General features: G+C 41.1%; 2 protein-coding genes across 3 annotated transcripts in view; one reads left to right on the forward strand and one right to left on the reverse strand.

Annotated features, from left to right (window-relative positions):
• The window catches only part of NLRP3 (NLR family pyrin domain containing 3), a 36,140-nt gene extending 25,334 nt beyond the window's left edge, over positions 1-10,806 (forward strand). For both annotated transcript variants that reach the window (XM_074361058.1, XM_010950280.3), the window contains exons 8-10: positions 6,271-6,441; positions 6,934-7,104; positions 10,106-10,806. In XM_074361058.1, coding sequence (XP_074217159.1) covers positions 6,271-6,441; positions 6,934-7,104; positions 10,106-10,205 — 442 coding nt within the window. In that variant the 3' untranslated portion in view covers positions 10,206-10,806. The remainder of the gene's footprint in view (positions 1-6,270; positions 6,442-6,933; positions 7,105-10,105) is intronic.
• Positions 10,807-17,423: 6,617 nt separating this feature from the next.
• LOC105065246 (olfactory receptor 2H2-like) lies at positions 17,424-18,317 on the reverse strand. The gene has a single exon (XM_010950315.3). The coding sequence runs from the start codon at positions 18,300-18,302 to the stop codon at positions 17,424-17,426; it is 879 nt and encodes a 292-aa protein (XP_010948617.3). The 5' UTR covers positions 18,303-18,317.

The following is an 18,317-nucleotide window of genomic DNA, read 5'->3' on the forward strand; positions in this document are numbered from 1 at the left end:
TCTTTTCATTTATTTTTGTCTTTCTAAATTTATTTCATCAGGATCTTAGTTTTCAGTGTAGAGATCTTTCATCTCCTGGTTAAGTTTATTCCTAAGTATTTGATGGTTTTTCATGCTACTGTAAATGGATAGGATTTTTTTTTAATTTCTTTTTTTTTCTTCTTGGTGAAGCTTTTTTTTTTTTAATTGAATTATAGTCAGTTTACAATGTTGTGTCCTTTTCTGGTGTACAGCACAATGCTTCAGTCATATATGAATATACACATATTCATTTTCATATTCTTTTTCACTGTAAGCTACTACAAGATATTGAATGTATTTCCCAGTGCTATATAGTATAAACTTGTTTATCTGTTTTATATATACCAGTCAGTAGCTGCAAGTCTCAAACTCCCAGTTTATCCCTTCCCACCCACCTCCCCTCTAGTAACAACAAATCTGTGTAATTTCTTTTTTAGATAATTTGTTATTAGTGTATAGAAATGCTGCTGACTTTTGGAAGGCAGCTATGCTCCCCACCACACCACCAATACTGCATAAAATGCTACTGACATTTATATGTTGATTTTGTATCTTACAACTTTACTGAATTCACTGATTGGATCTAGCAGTTTTTTAGTTGAATCTTTACGATTTTCTATATTAAGTCCTGTCATCTGTAAATAGAGTCAATTTTACTTCTTCTTTTGCAGTTCTGATGCTTTTTATGCTTTTTCTTGCCTGGTTGCTCTGGTTTGGACTTCTAGTACTATGTTGAATAGGAATAGTGAGAGTGGACACCCTTTTCATGTTCCTGATCATACATGAAAATCTTCCAGTCTTTCACCACTGAGTATGATGTTAACGGTGGGCTTGTCATATATGTCCTATGTTATGATGATGTACATTCCTTCTATACCTAATTTGTTAAGACTTTTTATCACGGACAGATGTTGAATTTTGTCAAATGCTTTTTCTGCAGCTATTGAGATGGTCATGATTTTTTTTTATTTTATTAATGTGGTGTATCACACTGATTTGCATTTGTTAACTATTGTTTATTTTTTTAACTGAAGTATAGTCAGTTACAGCATGTCAATTTCTGGTGTACAGCACAATGTCCCAGTCATGCATATACATCATATATTAATTTTCATATTCTTTTTCATTAAAGGTTATTATAAGGTACTGAATATAGTTCCCTGTGCTATACAGAAGAAATTTGTTTGTTTGTTTGTTTTATTCTATGTTGAACTATTCTTGCATCCCAGGGATAAATTCCACTTGATCATGGTGTGTGATTCTTATGTGCTGCTGAATTTGGGTTACTAACATTTTGTTGAGAATTTTTACATCTGTATTCATCAAAGGAATTGGCCTGTGGTTTTTTTTTTTTTTCTTGTAGAGTCTTATCTGGTATCAGGGTAATGTTGGCCTCATAAAATGAGTTTAGAAGTGTTCCTTCCTCCTTGATTTTTGGAAGAGTTTGAGAAGAATTGGTGTTAATTCTTTAAATGTTTAATAAAATTCACCAATGAAGTCATCTCGTCCTGGACGTTTTTTTGTTAGTAGTTTTTTGACTTCTGACTCCATCTTTACACTAGTAATTGGCCGATTTTTATTTTCTGTTTCTTCCTGATTCAGTCTTGATAGTTCGTATGTTTCTAAGAATTCTTCCATTTTTCTAGATTGCCCAATTTGTTGGTTTCACAGCAGTTCTTACGATCTTTTGTCTTTCTGTGGTATCAGTGGTTTTGTATTTGAAAATACGTTTATTTTGTCTGTAGTAACAGTTTTAATGCCTCCTCTTTACTTTATAATTTTGTTGATTTTGGTTCTCTTTTTTATTAGTTTGTCCTGCTGAAGGTTTGTAAATTTTGGTTATCTTTTCAAAGGACTAACTCTTGGTTTTCTATTTTTTCAGTTATTTTTCTGTTCTTTATTTTAGCTATTTCTGCTCTAATCTTTTTAGTTCCCTTCCTTTTGTTACCTTTGAGCTTAGTTTATTCCTCTTCTGGTTTCTTGAGTTGTAAAGTTAGCTGTTTAAGACCTCTCAATTAAAAAAATTCTTTTAATTTTTTAATTAAAAAAATTTTTTATTTAAAAAAATTTAAAAAGGCCTCTCAATTTTATTCATAGATGGATAGCTAGAAACTCTCCCATTAGAACTGATGTTGCTGCATCCTGTAAGTTCTGGTGTCTTGTGTTTTTGTTTGACTCAGGATACTTTTTTATTTCCTCTATGATTTCTTTGACCCACTGGTTGTTCAGAAGAGCACTGTTTAATTTTCACATGTTCTTGAGTTTTTCAGTTTTCCTCCTGTTATGATTTCTAGTTTCATGCCATCGTGGTCAGAGAAAATACTTGGCATGGTTTCAATCTTTCTGAATTTTCCAAGACTTGTTTTGTGGCCTAACATATGATTTATCCTAGAAAATGCTTCGTGTGCACTCGAGAAGAATGTGTATTCTGCTATTGTTACAATGTTCCAACCAAAATTTACTGTCTTAGCAGTGGGGGCTAAAAGATTAAGGTGTTAGCAGGTTTGGTTCCTTCTGACAGCTATGAGTAAGACTGTGTTCTATACTTCTCTTCTAGCTTCTGTTGGTTTGATGGCAATCTTTGACATTCCTTGGCTTATAGGTGTGTCACCTCAATCTCAGTCTTCATCTGTACCTGGTGCTCTCATCTTGTTGGTGTGTGTCTGTCTTTGTGCTTAAATTCCCCCTTTTTATAAGGACATCAGTCTTATTGGATTAGAGCTTATCTTAATGGCCTCATCTTAACTAATTACATATCAATGACTATTTTTTTTTAATTGAGTTATAGTCAGTTTACAATGTTGTGTCAATTTTGGTGTACAGCACAATAGTTCAGTCATACATGAATGTGCATGTATTTCAATGACTCTGTTTCTAAATAAGGCCACATTCTGAAGTCTTGGGGGTAAGACTTCAACATATGAAATTTTGGGGTATACAATTCATCCATAACACTCTGTCCAAACTGGAATCATTGTGTAAATACTCTTCTATGATTTGCTTCTTTCATTTATTGTGGATACATTGCCATGATGGTATATACAAATTTACAGATTTGGGCATAATGCTCCATGTTGTGCATTATGGTAATTTATTTAGCTACTCATTGAGTGATGAGCCTTTGGATGAGTTTCTACTTTTTTTACTATTACAAACAACTCTGAAAAAAGCATGTTTATACATGCAGCTTTGTGTATGTATATTTCTTTTGAGACTGATACCAGTAAGTGGAATTAAGGAGGCAAAACTTTTAGGCATTTTGTGTTTTGTTAAGTATGGCTGAATTTTCTTTTTCTCGAACTTTAGGCCTTTCTTTCTGGCCGCATATTGCCTCTGCCCCCTCCACAGTATTACACAAACACTACATGCTAAGTATTTGCAAAATTCTTTATTTCTTGTAATGTATTTTCCTTTTCCTTGTAACTTATCAATGCCCTCTACATTCTGTCTCATGGAATAGTGGGACTTCCCTGGGACTTTCCTGTGACAAGTAAACAAAGAGTAATTCTAATTTTTTCTTTTTACTTTCAATTCCCTTTACCTTTCTTCTTCCCCCTACATAACACCAGAGGGAACTTTCTAAAATGCAAGTGTGATAATATTGTGCCTTTGTTCAAAAAACTTTCAGAAGTTCTTTTTTTGAAGTCAGAGTGAATTTGATATAGCTTAGCTTGGCACATAAGGCTCTCCCTGACCAGCCGTAGATCACTGCTTCTTCCTTCTCATCTACCATACCCTTTAATCCATTTTGAGTCATGCTGAATTAGCTTCTTAGTTTCAAAAAGGCCCACTCTTTCACCCCTCCTCACCCTTGCATATCCCTTTCCTTCTGCCTGGAGGGTCACCCTTACTCTCCCACTGTCCATCTAGAAAGCTCCTTCTGTTTCTTCAATTAATTTCTTTGATCTTCAGTTTTTCTATTTAAAAACAGAGATAACAACAACACCTATATCTTGGTTTCATAATAACTCAATGAGATAATCTTAAAGTCATCATCACTTACTCAATAAATGTTAAATCTTCTTCCTCAATGTTCTTTGTGAGACGTATTTGTAACATAAGGCATATCATTAGTGCATTTTTTTAAAGCAATGATTTAAGTTAATATAGTACCTGGCAAGATATCTGTGTTCAGTAAATGTAGAACTGAGTTGAATAGATTGGTGGAAACCAAGATATGTGATGTCGGTTACAGTCCTCTAATCTAGTGGATTGGTTGGTGGTTTGATTTTCTGAATATTTCTTTACGCACTCTGTGTATCCATCACTCAGTCTCAGTGGTTACCAACATTTTGATAATTCCACTGTGACTTATTCTTGAGAAAATGACCTTATCGGCATGTAATTGCTGACGCTTCTGTGCGTACTTCTCCTCAAACATCTGTTGCATAATAACTTCTGGCCCTTTTCTGGAAATAGTGGTAAAGCTTACAATTCTGTAACTTTGAAAATATTCTTTCTTCTCCTTTTTGATGACCATCTCTAGTCTGCTGGAATGTTCTTCGTCTTTGCCAGTGTCTTTATCCATTAAGACTGTTATAACAGGGGGCAGTGTATAGCTCAAGTGGTAGAGTATGTGCTTAGCATGCAGGAGGCCCTGGGTTCGATTCCCAGTACTGCCTCTAAAAACAAGTAAATAAATAAACCTAATTACCCCCCCCCAAAATCTCAAATAAATAAAGTAACATTAAGAAAAGACTAATCTGTATTTTTTAAAAACACTGCTATAATAAAAATGCCATAAACTGGGTGGCTCATACAACAAACATTTATTTCTCACAGTTCTGGTGGCTGGAAATCCAAGATCAAGGTGCCTGTAGAGCACCTGGTTCCTGGTGAGGACTCTTTTCCTGGCTTGTGTACAGCCGCCCTAGCTGTGTTTTCATATGGTGACGTTGGGGAGACAGCTCTCTGGGAACTCTTCTATGAGGGCATTAATCCTATCGGGAGGACTTTGCTCCCAAGAGCTAGTCACATTGCAAAATACTCACATTTTAATACCATCGCCTTGGGAGTTAAAATTTCAACGTAGGAAGTTTGGGGGATGCTACATTCAGTCTGTGACAGCCAGGAATCCTGAAAATCCCTTCTGAGGCTCACTAAAGACCCTCTGATAAAAGTCTTCTTAGCCGGAGGTAAGAGCGCTGCAAACCGCTCGGTTGTTTTTGCTTATTCCTCTTGGGCTTCACTTCCCTCTCTGTCTTGCTTGCTCAGTCTTTTTTGCTGCGATTCGTCCTTGACTGGGAAGGTGGAGACCAGCAGATAAACAAGTACTTCTGTTTCCTTTTGGTCATCTGGTCAATGCTATACTTATCTCAATGACTCCTTTTGTTTTTCTATTTTTCTTGATTCTAAGACACTTAGAATTTAAAAGCATGTCACTATTAAGGATCCTGGCAGAAAGGGCTGTGACTGCCTGAGATGTTCTTAAATCAAGGCTTTGCTGAAAGCCTAGCATATGTGACTCTCTGTACACTGTATACGACCCTCTGAGTGTCTATGCAGCAATGACACAGCTGTCTATTTCAGAGCCCTCATGCTCTTGTTAGGTAACAGAATATGTTCAACTTGACCCAAGAGTAGGACATCAAAAATCTTAATTCCACTGAGTAAAATGCAGACCTAGGGCTTTATGCTCTGAGAGGCCCTTTACAGTGCAGAAGGTGGCGTGAAGTGGACACAAGGGGCAACAGAGTGGGGGATGGCGTTAGAAGGCTTAAGTCTGGGTCCCCCTCTACCATATACTTTCTCTTTGACCTTAAGGGAAGCATATGATCTAATGAGCTTCAGATTTCCAGTCTGTAAAAAAAATATGTAAGAGTTACGTAGCTGCGCTGCCACCCTGCCTGGTTGGGATAACAACCAAATAAGGAAAGCCTCTGCAATGTTGTGGGAATTATTAGTCAAAGACAATCTGGAGTGTCTTTCCGGAAGAAGTGGGAGTGAGGAACATGCATGGCCAGAGGGAATATGTATAAAAAGAAGGAGGAATGTGGAGGGAATGTGGATCAGTATGCTTTTGCTCTGTCTCGTCTACTGATCCCAGGAAAGCATCTTCTGAGACCATCTTTGGCTTCTCGTATGGGGCCAGAGATAGGGAGTCATGCTTATATCCAAGAAGCTGGCTCCTGATCTTTAAGTTGAAGGATAAAGCTATTCAGATAAGATGAAATTCCCGTGCTGAGACAGCTGTGCAGTGTCCAAAGAAGGCTGGGACCCTAAGGATTCTTCTCTCTGCTCACTCTACAGGTTGGTGAATTCTGGCCTCACATCAGGTTGCTGTCAGGCTCTGTCCTCAGTGCTCAGCGCTAACCAGAATTTCACGCACCTTTACCTCCGGGGCAACGCTCTTGGAGACATGGGGGTCAAGCTCCTCTGTGAGGGACTCCTGCACCCCAACTGCAAGCTTCAGATGTTGCAGTAAGTATCCTAGCTTGTTATGGTGATGGCAACGCATGGTGGCTGAGGGGAAGGGGGTAGTTTGGGGGAAATGATGACAAACTAACCTGTATCTGAGGAGTGATGGCGTCCTTCTAGGGTGTGGCTTATTACAGGACCATGGGACAGCGAGGAGTTGTACTTTTAGATGGTGTAAAGGCAAATACTGGAGTTCCTTCCACCATAAATCTCTCTCCCACAAAAGAGTGGGAATAGCCCTTGTGTTTTAGGAAAACTTGGGGGGAGACACAGAGTTTGGGAAAAATTAATTCATAAACCGCTATTGCTAATTTAATCTGCACAACCCAGTAGCCTGGAAAAAAAAAATACTCTCATCTGAAAAGGAGGGAAGAATAACCCTTTTTTTTTTTTTTTTTTTTTTTTTTTGCATTTGAAACATTCCAGGCTAAGATCTGGGAGACCTGGCGAGATAATTAAGGGGATATTTTCTTCAAATCACCTCCTTTCTTGCAGGTTAGATAACTGCACCCTCACCTCACACTGCTGCTGGGATCTTTCCACACTGCTGACCTCTAACCGGAGCCTGCGAGAGCTGAGTCTAGGCAGCAACGACCTGGGTGACCTGGGGGTGATGCTACTCTGTGAAGTGCTGAAACAGCAGGGCTGCCTCCTGAAAAACCTGAAGTAAGTGTGCCCTGCGATTTGTCTGGCAGGGCTCACAGTTCTAAGGAAAAGGTGGCCCATTTCCAAACTCCAGTGTGGCTCCATTTTGTGTTCCGGGTGAGATTGGGTCTGGGCTGGTTGCAGATTTTATATGGATATACGGTATGTGTCATGAACTACATATTCGACCTCATCCAGACATTGAGAATAACCAAGGTTCAGTTGGGTGGGAAGAGATTTTCCATCCCAGATTCCAGAAAGAAACACAAGTCGCATTGAAAGTAGCAGAGTAGAGTTATATTTCTATGCAAGGTGTTGCACTTTGTAGAACTAGACCAGTCTATGGGTCATCGTAGTTGTAAATATCCTTGCATAGCGGGGGTGTTGTTAGTCTGGTTTCTGGGGATTTCTAAATGTAAAGTGCTCCAGAAACACCAAGATTTTATAAACTTTGGTCTATCTGCAGTGTGCTGGGATGACTGGCTTCTTTCCACCATCAGTGACACCACGGAGGTATTCATTACCTCTCTAGTTAGAGTTTCTGAGTCAGTTTCATAACTTCTTGTCAGTTCTGATGATCACACTCTCCACTGAAGACATTTCCTTCACTTGGCTTTAGGGACAACACACTCGCCTCTGGATTTGTTCCTACTCCATTAGTTACTTCTGCTCAGTCTTCTCAGGCCTTTCTTCATCATTCTGACCTTTACATGCTGAATCCCCAGGACTCAATCACTGGGTTAATTCTTCTCTATGCTTTCTCCCTTGTTCATATCATCTAGTCCACTGGCTTTCTCATACATGTGCTGTGCCCCTCCCCGCCAGTTCGTATTGTCATGGATTCCATGTGCAAATGTTTGCCTCACTTTCCTACTTGGATGTCCAATAAGCCTCCCAAACTTCACATGTCCAAATCCAAACCTGTGCTGTTTCCCTCTGCCTGAAACCTGCGTCTTCCCCATCTCGGTCAATGGTAGCTCAATCTGAACTGTTCAAGGTCAAAAGAATCCTGGTGTCCTCTCTGACACCTCTTTTTCCTTATGCACATATCCAGCCCGCTGGCATGTCCTGTTAAGTCTGCTTTCACAGCATCCCTACTCATTGACTACTTCTTGGCAGCTTCATGGCTCCCACCCTGGTTTCAAGCCACTGTCACCTCTTGTCTGGGCTGTTCTGGCAGCATTCTGCCAGGCTACTCTGCATCTATTCATCTTACCATAGCAGATGGAGGACGCAGCTAAAATATGAGTCAGATCATACCACTCTTACCAACATGCTCCTATCACATTCGAAGTAAAAGCCACAAACTCACAGCAGTGTCTACAGCCCCACATTATCTGGCCCCTGCTATTTCTGCAAATTCTTCTAACCTGCGTTCCTTCTGCTCACCCACACTGGTCTCCTTGCTGTTTCAAAAAAACACTGTCAAGTCTGAGCCTTTATACTTGCTGTTCCCTCTGCCTGGAACTTTTCTTCCTTTGGTATCCCTGACTTACTCCTGTGCATCCTTGAATTTTCTGCTTAGAGGCCTTCTTTTTGAGTTTGACTGCATCCATCCTACTGAAAATAGCAGCATGTCTTTCCTCTTCTCTGCTTACTTCCCCCCGTAGTGTTGACCACCATCATACATGCCATGTCACTTTCCTGTTAATTTATTATCTATATTTTACCCCAAGATTATAAACTCTACTAGCCCAGAAATTTCTGTCCTTGTCCATGACTTCAAGGCTGAGAACCAGTCAGAATAATAAGAACCAGGTTTTAATATAAACAGAAGTTCAGGTCAGCATTGTATCCTTGTGTGGACGTAGTGGAGCATGTTTGTTCAAGGGAAAGCCATCCCCAGAACTAAGAGAAATAAAGGAACAAAGGGAATTATTGGTCAAGATGAGCTGGGGACATCGCTGAATGTATGCTCATTGACCCAGACCTGATGGACACTTTGCAGATGAAGGAAAGACTCAAAACAGACTGGGGAATCCATGGCTGTAATCAACCTGTCTTGTGAGCTCAGGCTGCCATAACAAAACAGCACAGACTAGGTGTCTTAAACAAACAACAGACATTAGTTTCTCACAGATCTTGGTGATGGAACATCCAAGATTATGGTGCTGGCTAATTTGGTTTCCGGTGAGAGCTTTCTTCTGGGCTTGCTGTGTCCTTATGTGGCACAGAGAGACAGAGACAGAGACAGAGAGACAGAGAGTGCATGCTCCAGTATCTTTTCATTTAAGGACATTAATCCCATCATGAGGACCCACCCCCATGATCTAGTCTAACCTTAATTACACCCCAAAGGCTCCATCTCCAAATGCCCTCACATTGAGGGTTAGGGCTTCAACATTTGAATTTTGAAGGAACACAAACAATCCATAACACAACCAAATCAATACTGCTAGAAATGATGCAAGATAAATGGTACGATTTCTTAGTTCAGTTGCGAGGGAAATTAAAAAAAAAAAAAAGGAAGAACTGATATCAAAGAAGACTTGAGAGGCATCCCAAGCAATTACACTGTGTGGACTTTCTATGGCTCCTGATGAAATGAACGAAATATAAAAATGTTATCAGAAGTTGACGATTTAAACACTGATTAGGCAAATATTGATACTAAAATCTATTAACTTTTTAAGGTATGAAAATGACATTGTGATTATTTTGTAAAAGTCTTCTTTATTTAGTGTCACAGCTAGAAATATTTATAGACGCATGAAATGCTGTGTTTAAGATAATCCACTGATGTAAGCAGTAGGGAGTCAATCGGTGAAACCAAGAGCTGTTAACTGTCAAACTCCGGTAATGGGCATATGGAGATTCATTATACTGTTCTCTTTACAGTTACATGTTTAAACATTTCCAAACTTGAAGCTTACAAATATACCAGAAATCGCATTCGGCATGAAGTGCACCATTGGAAATCTTAGAATGTTAAGTGAAGGGAGGAGATAAGATTTTTAAAGCTCAAAACTCTTGAGTGTTCATTTCAGGAGTATAACCCTAGGCTCTCTGTTTGCTTTTACAGGCTGTGTAAAATGTATTTCAATTATGATACAAAATGTGCGTTAGAAACACTTCGAGAAGAAAAGCCCGGGTTGACCATTGTCTTTGAGCCTTCTCGGTAGTGGCGGAAGCAGGGATACCAGATGCCAGTGCTCTTTGCCCCCCCCCCCCAACCCCCCGCCATCGAGCTATGAGCGGGGTGGTAGTCAGTGCTCCTCCATCAGAGTTAAGACCACCTCTCTGCAATTCTTTGGCTCCAGGGTGGGAGAGTGAAAGCTTGCTGACAGTGCCTTTGTATAGAGAACACGAGGTACCTCTGGGTTGAAGACACCAGGGGAAGAAAATCATCTAAATGGTAACAGTTCTCATCACAGTGCGTCAGTCAGAGGACGAGTTCCTCCTGGTGACCTCATATAACGAACTCATTCAATAAAACACTTTTTCTTTCTTTCTTTCCTTTTACTCTAACTCTCCTTTCCCTTGTATCTTTCCACCTCTTCTTTGTTTTCTGTTTACTTTTAACCATATCATCCCTTCTGCCATCTTTCTCTTAACTGACCATAACAGAATGGGTTAACTGTATATTATGTTGCAATTTTGTGGCAGCCAACTTATTTATTTTTAATTTTTGAACAGTTGTATTTTCTAATAAATTAATTCATGTTTATTGTATTATAGCTGATTGAAGATTCACAAAATATAAAACCTTTTTGTATTTATTAAGTTACATTGTTTCCTTTCCTTAATTAAAAAAAGGTACCGAGCAATATTTTTACTTATTTATCTAAACTACTAAAGATAAATTAAATTGCTTTATGTTTATGCATTAAAAAAAATCTCTTTGCCAAATGATTCAATTGCAATGAATAGAAGAAAAAAAAAAAAAAGCCTCTGCCTAACTCTGATGGTTGAGATTTCTGCTCTGGTAGGACAGGAGGTTGAAAATTATGCAAAGGAAAGTTTTAGAGTAGGTGGAGCCTACGTTCATAAGTAGAAATATTATGTAGAAAATGCATTTTGCCTTCAGTTATAAGAGCTTGTCTTGGATTTAACTCATTTCGGGAGTGGTTCATCTACCACACTTCACATAGCATTAACTCATTCATAAATATGGATTAATTGCTTCTCTACACATGGAGCAACTCTTGGACCACCTGAAATTGTTCAGGAAGGAAATTTACTTCCTTCGTCAAACGAGCCATCCAGACCTCTGCTTGTCAAAGTGTGGCCCGTGGACTGTTGATATAAGGAGTTTATGCAAAAATGCAAATCAGTCACAGTACTAAACATGCTTTTTAGATAGGCTGACTTTTTATTTGTTCTTTTGCATCTTAGTGATTTGAGCTATTGCAGACTGCATCTCTGCTACAAATGCCTTGACACGCAGGAGAAACTAATATAAAACACACAGCTAAACTAGAAAGTCAGAAAGAAAAACTTCTGGGCACTAGGATCTTAAAATTGGATTAAGAGTTTATTTCTCACTGGCTAAGGGGAATATCTGAATAGATAAAGATCCCACAATATAACTGTTAATTTTGAAAAAATCCATAAGGTTTTCCACACTCGCAGAACTAAAAAATAGGTAAAGTTGCTGGATAGAAAATCAATATACCAACATCAGCATAGTAGTTGGAAAGAAATCTTTTTTTTTTTACATAAATTTCACTTTATTAAAAACACATGAAAGAGGGAATTTCAAATCATACTAAACATAGTAAATATAGAACTTGTTTTGTTAAAAATCTACAGTACACATTCAAATAAAGGCTAACCTTCCAATGCCAACTATATCTGAGACTATGTATAGAGAGTAAAAATTGGGTCAGGCTTAGAGCAGTAATGGATGCTAAAACCTAATAGGAAATTTAAATGATGAGCAAGATTCTTGTGCAGTCTGAAATGATCTCTTCACAGTTTGCTAATCAATTATAAAAGAAAAATAGTAACTACATAAAGAGAAGAAATTGGACAGAACCCCAATGAAAAATATCAGTGAGGGCAGAATGGATGTCTGCTTTCAGGTAAGCTGACTTGAGAAGGAACCAATATCACCATTGAGTATTTCTGGTTGAGAACCCGGAATTTAATCATCAGGAAACAAACTTCAAATGAGGAAGTTGTATTAAAAAGGGCAGGGGACTGTATTCTTCAAGAATGTCAATGTCAGTGTTGACAACGGGTAAATCTTGAGGTGGGGGAGTTATGGAATTGTTCTATATATACTATTCTTATTCTTGCATCTTTTATGGACACATGACATTATTTCCAAATAAAAAGTTAAATAATCAAAACAATTAACAGTCTTCATTAGCACTTGCAATTTAACATTTGAAAGATGCCAAGACGTCACTAAGTTGTTAGTTACTAAACAAAAATAGGAAGAATCTTTGCTAAGTCGTATGTTTTCAACTTCACTGTATGAATTCCAGAGACTGCCTTTCCAGGAGCAAGACATAAAAATATAAGTAGCAGAAATAAAGACATTATAAAAGAAACTGATGTGCTATGTAAGAAGAAAAAGAAAAGAACGTGAACTGAGGGAAAAGTAAGATGAAGAATACAAAAGGAAGGGCACCAAAGAGTTCTACCTATGAAGGTTGTCGGTCATCGGTCATCGGCAACACTATGCATTATATTAGCAAAGTGATTTGCAGCTCCTCAAGCTTTTGGAGAAAAATAAACAGATCATAGGACTGGAGCAGGCTGGTCATAGAGACCGGAAGGAGAGAATGATTCCATTGGACCCGAGGTGATTCTGTGAGTTTGCAGAAGGACACGCTCCAGTGAGATGAAGTTGTAGTCACTGTCAGGCTGATTTTATTGTGTGGTAGAGCAGTGCTTACTAAGCGGCTTCGCAAATACATATCACCTGGGATCTGGCTTAAAATTCAGGTTCAGTGTGTCTGGGGTGGGACCTGAGATTCTGCATTTTTTAACATGCTCCAGATAAAACTGACACTGTTTATCGCCCGCTTGAGCAGCAAAGCTTCATGGTCCAGAGAGACGTGCATTTGTTCATGAAATAAGGTAAGCTTTGCACTTAGGTGAGAAAAGTAGTTATTTATCAATATAACTGTAAAAAATTCCTGGGGAACACCACCTCTCTCTGGATGGATCTAATTTTCCAAAGAAAACCCTTGCACACTGTATATAAAAAAAAAAATAAGAAGACTCTGACAGTAGAGAGAAGCAGACAGATTAGCTGGGGGACCTCAGGACTCAAGGAACAACACAGTGGTGAGGGCGTTTGGTTTCTTCCTTGTTTGTTTTGTTTTTGGTTTTGACTCCTAAATCTCATTCTTAGAGCTGGAGCTCTTTTCCACAAATGGTGTGGGAGCAATTGGACAGCCATAAGCTAAATAAATAAATGAAAAATTTACTTTGCCCTAACCTTACATTTTGTGTAAAAACGAACTCAAAATGGATCATAGACTTTAATCTAAAATGTAAAGCCATAAAACTTGAAAAACAACATGGGAGAAGTTTTCTACAGCTTGGATTACAGCTTGGTTTTAGATGTATAGATTTTAGATACGACACCAAATTCATAAACCATAAAAGGAAAAACTGGTAAGTTGCACTTCGTAAAAATTTTAAATGTTTGCTGGGTGTAAACCTTTATTAAGAGGCAAAACAAAAGCTATGGACTGGGAGGAAATATTTCCAAACCACGTGTCTGACAAAAGACTTCTATCTAGAACATATAAGGAATTCTCCAACTCAACAGCAGCAACAAAAATAACAACAACAAAAACAATCAGAAAATAGGCAGAAGGCAAGCGACACTGAAGAACATACGCTGGTGAAAGATGAAAATGTGTCATCATCAATAGCCATTAGGGAAATTCAAATTAAAATCACAGTGAGAGGGGGGTGGGAAGGGATAAACTGGGAGTTCGAGATTTGCAGATACTGACTGGTATAGATAAAATAGATAAACAAGGTTATACTGTATAGCACAGGGATGTAGTAGCTTACAGTGAAAAAGAGTATGAAAACAAATATATGTATATTCATGTATGACTGAAGCATTGTGCTGTACACCAGAAATTAACACAACATTGTAAACTGACTATACTTCAATTAAAAAAATCAGTGAGATATCATTGCACATCTGTCAGAAAGGGTAATATTAAAAACAAAAATGGCAACAACAGCAAATGTTTGCAAGGATGCAGAGAAACTGGATCACTCATCCGTTGCTGGTGTGAATGATAAATGGTACAGCCACTCTAGAGAGGATACGGCAATTCCTTACAAAATTAGACGTGTGTTTACTATAGGACTCAGTAATTGCACCTTGGGCATTTATCCCAGAGAAACACAAATCTAATAGTCACCCAGATGCTTTTTCAGGAATGTTCACAGCAGCTTTTTTTTTCACAATAACCCCACACTGGAAACAACCTAGATGTCCTTCAGTGGGTGAATAACTAGATGAACTGGTACATCAATACCACGGGGCACTGGCAATAAAAAGGAATAAAAGATTGATACATACAACATCCTAGATGACTGGTCAGAGAATTATACTGAATGAAAAAAGCCAATCCCAAAAGGTGATCTACTATATAATTCCATTTGTATAAAATTATTGAATTAATAAAACTACAGGAACACAACAGATTGGTTGATGTCAGGATTTAGGAGGGGTGATGGTGCTGGGAGGGCACAAGGTTCGGCTTTAAAAGGCGACTCGAGGATCCTTTTCGGGATGGAAATACTCTTGTGTGTGTCAATGTCAATACACTGGTTGTGATATGACACTACAGTTTCGCAAGATGTTACTGTTGGGGGCACTGAGTAATGGGTTCATGGGATCTTTTTCTTTTTTCTGCGGGGGGCAGGGAGGACAGGCACAGACTAGAGGTAGACCCCTGCCAGGCGGGCGTGGAGGGTGGCACCTGCCTGCCTGGGACGCTCAGGCCCCAGACAGCCATCCCGGCTCCCAGACCCCTACCCATATATGTAATCTCTATGCAGTTTGTTCCTGGCAGCCACAGGGCCTCTGTGTGTAGAACCAACCATGGACTGGACCTTGTCCAGAATCAGGACATGGCTAGTTCATTACTCCCTTGGTGGCCAAGCCTGAGTGGGAGTCCCGTTCTGTGTGCCCCTCTCAAGCTGTTGCCCCTCAGCCCAGCACCAAGTCACTGGACCATCTCTGGGGCACATGTGGAATCAAGGAGCCTAGGATGTCTGGGAGCTGTGCAGGGCCAAGGCCAAGGGCACCCTGTGCTCTGAGGGGTGGGGAGAATCGCTCGGGTCGAGAGCAGCAACAGGACCCTCAGCCGAGGCTCAGAGGGGCTGAGGCAAAGCTGAGGACGTCCCAGGCTTGAAGGCTCCAAGGGCCGAGGTCCTTGCTGCCATGTGACCCTCAGTCACCCAAGACAAGCATGTCCCCCTCACCCTGGCAGGTCAGGGCTGGGCAGTCTGTGGCCACACATGACCCAAGGAAGGACAGTGCTTCCCAGGGTCTTGCCTGTGAGGCGGGCTCAGCCCAGGAGGCAGCAGCCACACCCTCTGCATCCTCATGTCCACAGGACTCTGAAGGTCTCTCTACCCGACCATGATGGTCAAAGAGATGGGCTTACGCAGCAAGCCGAGGCTGTGTCCCAGATTCCTGGGTGGTGGTGGTGGTGGTGGGCATGTGTTCAAGAGTCTCTCCCCAGGGGGCTCTCCAGTGACCCTCCAGGGAGGGTGCTTTGGTGAGGAGCATTTCCACTCCAAGCCAGTCTTGCTCCTTCTCCACCAGGCATGGGGTTAGGAGGGAGCCCTGCTGAGCTGTGGGAAGACGGGAGAGCTCCTGCCGGTCCTGCACCTCTGAGTCTTTTAGATGTGTTGGGTGAGGGGGCTGTGAGCTTACACCCTCCCCGGACCCCCAAGACCTAGAGGTTGCAGAAGAGCAGGCCCTAAGCCCTTTGGCCTCCAGGTTTTGTTGCTTATCCTTCATTCCCACAGTGGTCCCAGGAGATGGCCAAGGAAAACCAGGCTGCCGGACTCAGGGATGCTGTGGCCACAGGGCCAGCCTTGGTTCAAATTCTCCTTCCTAATTCCTGAATGGGCAGTTCAGGCTTTGCAAACAGTGGAACACTGAGCTGGAGTCCAAGGCAGGCACTGGGCAGGCACTCATGGAGCTTTTTATTCTTATAGTTTCGTATGTATCTACACTTATTTCAACATACAATGTTTAATCTGAAATAAATCTGGTAGAGCAGACACATAATGCCTTTGGTCACCAGGTTGTAACCGTCCGAGATTATTGTTTTCTTTGGGGGTATTTCATGTATAGAACTCATGTATCTGCTGCTCGTCATTGTCCTGATCAGACACGGAGTTCATTCGCAACAGAAAATGAAATGAGGGGATTATACTGATCAGAATCCATAAGCTGATCACTGTTGTGCCTCTCTCTTAATTAGCGCTTTGTAGTTTGGATTCCTTTTGTAGCGTCAAGAGTTAGATGTGCCAGTCATGAGGCCAGTGTCTTCCAGCTCCAAACTCACAGCTGTATCAGTCAGCTCTGCTGTGAGGCTGGGCCTGGGAGCGTGCATGCCGTATTTCTGCTTTGCTTGCTGGTTCCTTATTAGGCTCCAGTCATATTGGGTGAGACGGGCAGATAGGCTGCAGGCTAGGGCTGGGAGAGGAAATCTTTGCTCTTCCTGTTTGTTTTCTGTTCTTGTTCATTTGACCCTATCAGTGTTTTTTGTTTTTTGTTTTGTTTTGTTTTATTTTGTTTTGTTTTGCACACTGCCAGGGTCAGCTGATTAGGTGAGCAGCAGTTGAAGCAAACTGAATCAAGATTCTGCAACAGGCGGCGAGCAGAACCCGTGTCTCCGTGATGACATCAGCACGTCCAGCAATGCCCCATCTCCGAAGTAGGAGGTTTAAGAGTTTGTGCTCTTGGGGCTGTTTCTTTGAATATCGGTTTAAACAATTCCAGTCCATCAGTTTTAACAATTCCAGTCCTTTGCTCCTGTTCCCTCTGTGCTAGGGGTTGCAGCTACTTCCTTTTGCTTTCCTCTCCTTCAACAGCTAGTTAATAATTCTTTGTAATAAATCCTTTCTTCGAAAATAACTGGAATGGTGTCTGTTTTCTGCCGGTAACCTGATGAGAGCAATGTTGCGCTTACATTTACATTTAAGAATAACACCACGAGGTGCATCCAGTTTTACTTTTGATTGCTCTACGTACTGTCTGGGCAAACCAGGCTACTGGCCTTTAGCATTAATGTTGATAATTGAGAGCTCCCCATGCATGAAATATCACATTTTTAATGCGGCGAGCAACTGAACTGGGCAAAAGCTGACCTCTCCTTGAGTCTGAGCTGATTCCGTTACTCCACACTGGATGTTCTGTTTCTGTCTCTCCCAAATAGCTTCTGGAGAGCCTCCTTCATGTCCTTGTTCCTCAAGGTGTAGATGAGGGGATTGAGAGTGGGGGTCACCACAGTGTAGAAAAGAGTCAGAAACTTCCCTCGCTTCTGGGAAAAATGGCTTCGGGGCTGGATGTAGACAGCAGTGGCACTGCAGTAGTAGAGGAAGACGACGGCCAGGTGGGAAGAACAAGTCCGGAACGCCTTGCTCCTCCCCTCGAGGGACTGGATGGCCAGCACTGCCTTGGCAATGTGGCCATAGGAGATGAGGATGAGCAGGATTGGCCCCATTAGGAAGACAGCACCAATCACTGAGATCTGGAGCTCATTGACGTGCGTGTCCCCACAGGCCAGGCGGATCAGTGCAGGGACCTCACAGACAAAGCCATCCACCTGGTGATGATGGCAGAAGGGTAGCTTCATGGTGGTGGGTGACTGCACCAAGGTTCCAAAAATGCCAGTTGCCCAGACCAGGAATGCTAGTTTGTGACACAGGTGTGGGTGCATGATGGCTGCATAGTGTAGGGGTTGGCACACCGCCACATACCGGTCGAAGGCCATGACCAGGAGCAGCACGCACTCAGCAGCAGCCAGTCCCAGGAAGATGTAGAGCTGGACCGCACATCCCAGGTAGCTGATGGTCTTGTCTGGGCCCCAGAGGTTGACCAGCATCTGGGGGATGCTGCTGGTGGTGAAGCAGAGGTCCAAGATGGAGAGGTTGGTGAGGAAGAAGTACATGGGGGTGTGGAGGTGGGGGTCTAGGTGGAACAGGAGTATGATGGTGGTATTGCCCACTAGGGTGACCATGTAAAAGACAGACACAACCACAAAAAGGACCATTTCCAGCCTGGGGTT

The sequence above is a fragment of the Camelus bactrianus genome, chromosome 3, assembly GCF_048773025.1.
Source record: "Camelus bactrianus isolate YW-2024 breed Bactrian camel chromosome 3, ASM4877302v1, whole genome shotgun sequence".
NCBI lineage: Eukaryota > Metazoa > Chordata > Mammalia > Artiodactyla > Camelidae > Camelus > Camelus bactrianus.

Bases quoted from the DNA above. Each gene is read 5' to 3' on its own strand.
- LOC105065246 (XM_010950315.3), bottom strand. From the start codon at position 18,302: ATGGTCCTTTTTGTGGTTGTGTCTGTCTTTTACATGGTCACCCTAGTG.